At 49.7% G+C, this 3,045-nt stretch overlaps 1 protein-coding gene across 1 annotated transcript in view; it reads left to right on the top strand.

Annotated features, from left to right (window-relative positions):
* Nucleotides 1-835: 835 nt before the first annotated feature.
* TMEM211 (transmembrane protein 211) overlaps nucleotides 836-3,045 on the top strand; it is a 53,985-nt gene continuing 51,775 nt past the window's right edge. Inside the window, exon 1 of the mRNA XM_009993195.1 lies at nucleotides 836-844. Coding sequence (XP_009991497.1) covers nucleotides 836-844 — 9 coding nt within the window. The remainder of the gene's footprint in view (nucleotides 845-3,045) is intronic.

Here is a 3,045-nt window from a genome sequence, read left to right on the forward strand (position 1 = left end):
CATTAAGTTGGTTCCAATCTCTTGATGGAGGTCACAGACACACCATTGATGTGCTAATGTCTTACTTTTTCCCTTTTTTTTTTCTCTTTCACCACTATCCATCATCCTCTTAGATAAAGCAGTGCCATTAGGACTGCTTTCCAGTGTCCCCAGATGCAATGGCACTGGAAGAAAGAGAGCTGTTCACCAGATATTATCTGTCTCTTATTTGCTCCATAATTAAAAAAATGCCTTTTTTTTTTTTTCCCCTCAAATCTATTTGAGCATTAACCCTTTTGGTATTTCTGTTGAATCCCCTGATTAGCTTGAAAGTGGGAAAGTTACCTGGCAGAACTGACTGAGATGTGTCTGGGGAGTGGGGGAGCCTGAATTTTGTGCATGAGCAGCTAAATTTGGGCTGGGGAGAAGTACCCCCTGTGTGTGCTGTAGCACAAGCAGGTCCCCATCAACCCAATCTTTCATTTGGAAGAGAAGGAATGAGGACTGGAGCTTCTTTGCCTCCTCTGCATCCCTGTGCCCCAGCCCAAAACACCCTGGCTCAGTGGACTCCTAGACATCAGCCACCTCCCTGGCAGCATCACACCTGGGGCTCTGTTACTGCCAGGCTGGTCTTGGGGGGTTTGATCTGCTTTCATCATTCCCATTGGATAACACCAGGCACTCCCCAGTGCTGCTGGACAGGGGGATAGCATCTGCATGGGAACAGGATGGAGAGGGAAGATCTAATAGGAAGGAGAAAGCTCTCAGATGGCACCCAAAGGAAGGTAATTGCTGGGGAGGAGAAGACGAGGATGTGTGGGATCCTCTTCCTGGCTGGCGCTGCGATGCCGACCAGATGGCGGATGTTTGTTTCTGTGACTTGTGTGGGGGAAATACCAGGAAGCTGTGAGGCTGGATCCATCCCCCCTGCACAGGCAGTACCTCCTGCAGAGGCAGGCTCTGCTGTGCCCAGGTGGCTATTCCTGGGTTTTCCCCACATCTCTTGCACTTTGGCCCAAGGAGCAGGCGCTGCTCTTTTGGGTGCAGGGCAGGCTCACCCAGCCATGGTGTGGGTCAAAGAAGGGTTTTGGGGTCCAGTGCAGAACTCACAGGAAGGTTTGGGAGGAGTGAAGGATCTGGTGGCCACGTGGTGCTGGTGGCAGCAACTCAAGGGGCAGAGGACAAGTAGAAACTTCACTGGGCTGGAGGGAAGGCAGCTTTGCTGCTCCAGTGCTGCTGCCCTGCAGGCAGACACCAGCCTGAGCACGGGCACTGGCTCTCCCCAGCCCTCTCTGCCCTCCCACAGGCCCTGTGGCTGCTCCTCCTCTACCAGGAGCTGGGCCAGCAGCATCTTGAGCCATGCAGCAGAGCCAGACCCAGCTGCCAACATCTGCATCCACTTCCCAGCATCAGCCCCTGGTGTGGCCTCCCGGGTCCTTGCCAGCACTGCTGCAGATCTCAAACCCCAGGTCCCCATTCAGCCCCTCCATCCAGCACCAATTTATTCTTTTAACAAGGTTAAAACCCCTTGTGTCCATTCAGGTTCTGCCTCTCCAGGTGCAGCACTATCCCCTTTCACCCCAAAACATCTTCCCTGAGTGAATATTTAATTACACAGAGCTCTGATGGGAAGGGACTGCGTGTAGAAAAAGAAAATGGTTTTGTCCATTTTGCCCCCTCCTGTCTTACAGTTGATTTTACAGACAGTATTTTCCCAGCTCATTCAGGGTTTCTGAGACATTTTCTGCCTCAACAGACACTCCCAGAAAGCCAGACACATTGTGACCTTCACTCTCTCAGCCCATGGCTTTATTTCCTAATTATTTATGGTATTTATTCTCTGGCCCCATTTGCAAAGGTGCTTAAGCACTTGAGCAGGGCTGAGATACCCAACCTTGCCTTCACCCTACTGGGAGGACAGGTCTCAGGGGTGGTCAAGTTCCAATTAACAGACTGCATTAATAAACTAGTGCACCTGATGGTGTGGCCCATTGCACAGGACACGATGGCAGGAGCTTTGCCAATCTGGTTTATCTCTGTCAAGCCAAACACCAGGTACCATTTCTCAGTGATAACTCACTGGACCAGACAGTTTTTTCTTCCTTTGCCCCTTCCACTTTAAACTCTAAAGATCAAGGATGTTGGCTTCAAAAGATGGGTTAACTTAAAAAAAAAAATCTAATTAGGGATATTAAGTGATTCTTCCCAGGATGTGTGACATGTTAATTTTGATTTTTTAAAAATTGTTTTTAAATGAAACTGCTTCTTCAGCAGATTTATTGCTCATGCAGTGGCAGAGCCATGGCACGTGTCAGACCTGTAAAATATTGAAATAATGGGGAGGGAATTGTTGTTAATCAGAATTTATCATGCTATATAAAGGCATATTTACAGTCCCACCAGGGGACTATTTATTTGTCTGGGGATAAACAATCTCCCTGGGAGTGGGAGCAGAAAATCTGATGTGGTTATATGTCTTTTCCCAGTGTGGTGGAAGCAGGAGAGCCCTGGGCTCCCAGGGGGGTCTCCCTGGCATGGGTGAGGGTCTGCAGTGCCTGGGGAGGGGCAGCCCACCAGGCAGCAAGGTCATGCTTCTCCCTGGCTGGTTTTGCAGAGGGAGCTGTGCTTTCTGCTGGGATAAAAGGGCTTTTTCCTGCCCCTGCCTGAGCTGGGTTCTCACAGACAGCCTTGATGCACCCTGTTTTTTCCCCCTGCCCCAGCTATTTTTGGGTTTCTGCCTTTGCATCCTGTTTCCTGCATCCTCTCCCTTCCACTCAACATGCAACAGGCACAAACAAGAAGGAGAGAGGGAGGTGCTGCACAGTTGGAAAGAGAGGGTTTAAATGCTACTGTTACGTACCTTTGCTCCATGGACTTCTCCAAACTTAGGGCTCATTATTTTTCTTCAGAAGCAGCTGTTTGATCTGCAGGTGCTATTCCAGCACAGGGCAGGAGCACTTGAGTTTAATTCCCAGCAAAGGCCCTGGAAAAGTTACAACAAAGCAACATTACTGGTTTGCAAGAGCACATCCAGTGTGTTCTGGCAGGCAATGCTGCAGCACCTTA

This window comes from Chaetura pelagica, unplaced genomic scaffold (genome assembly GCF_000747805.2).
Source record: "Chaetura pelagica isolate M959 unplaced genomic scaffold, ChaPel_1.0 scaffold72, whole genome shotgun sequence".
NCBI classification, from domain to species: Eukaryota; Metazoa; Chordata; class Aves; order Apodiformes; family Apodidae; genus Chaetura; species Chaetura pelagica.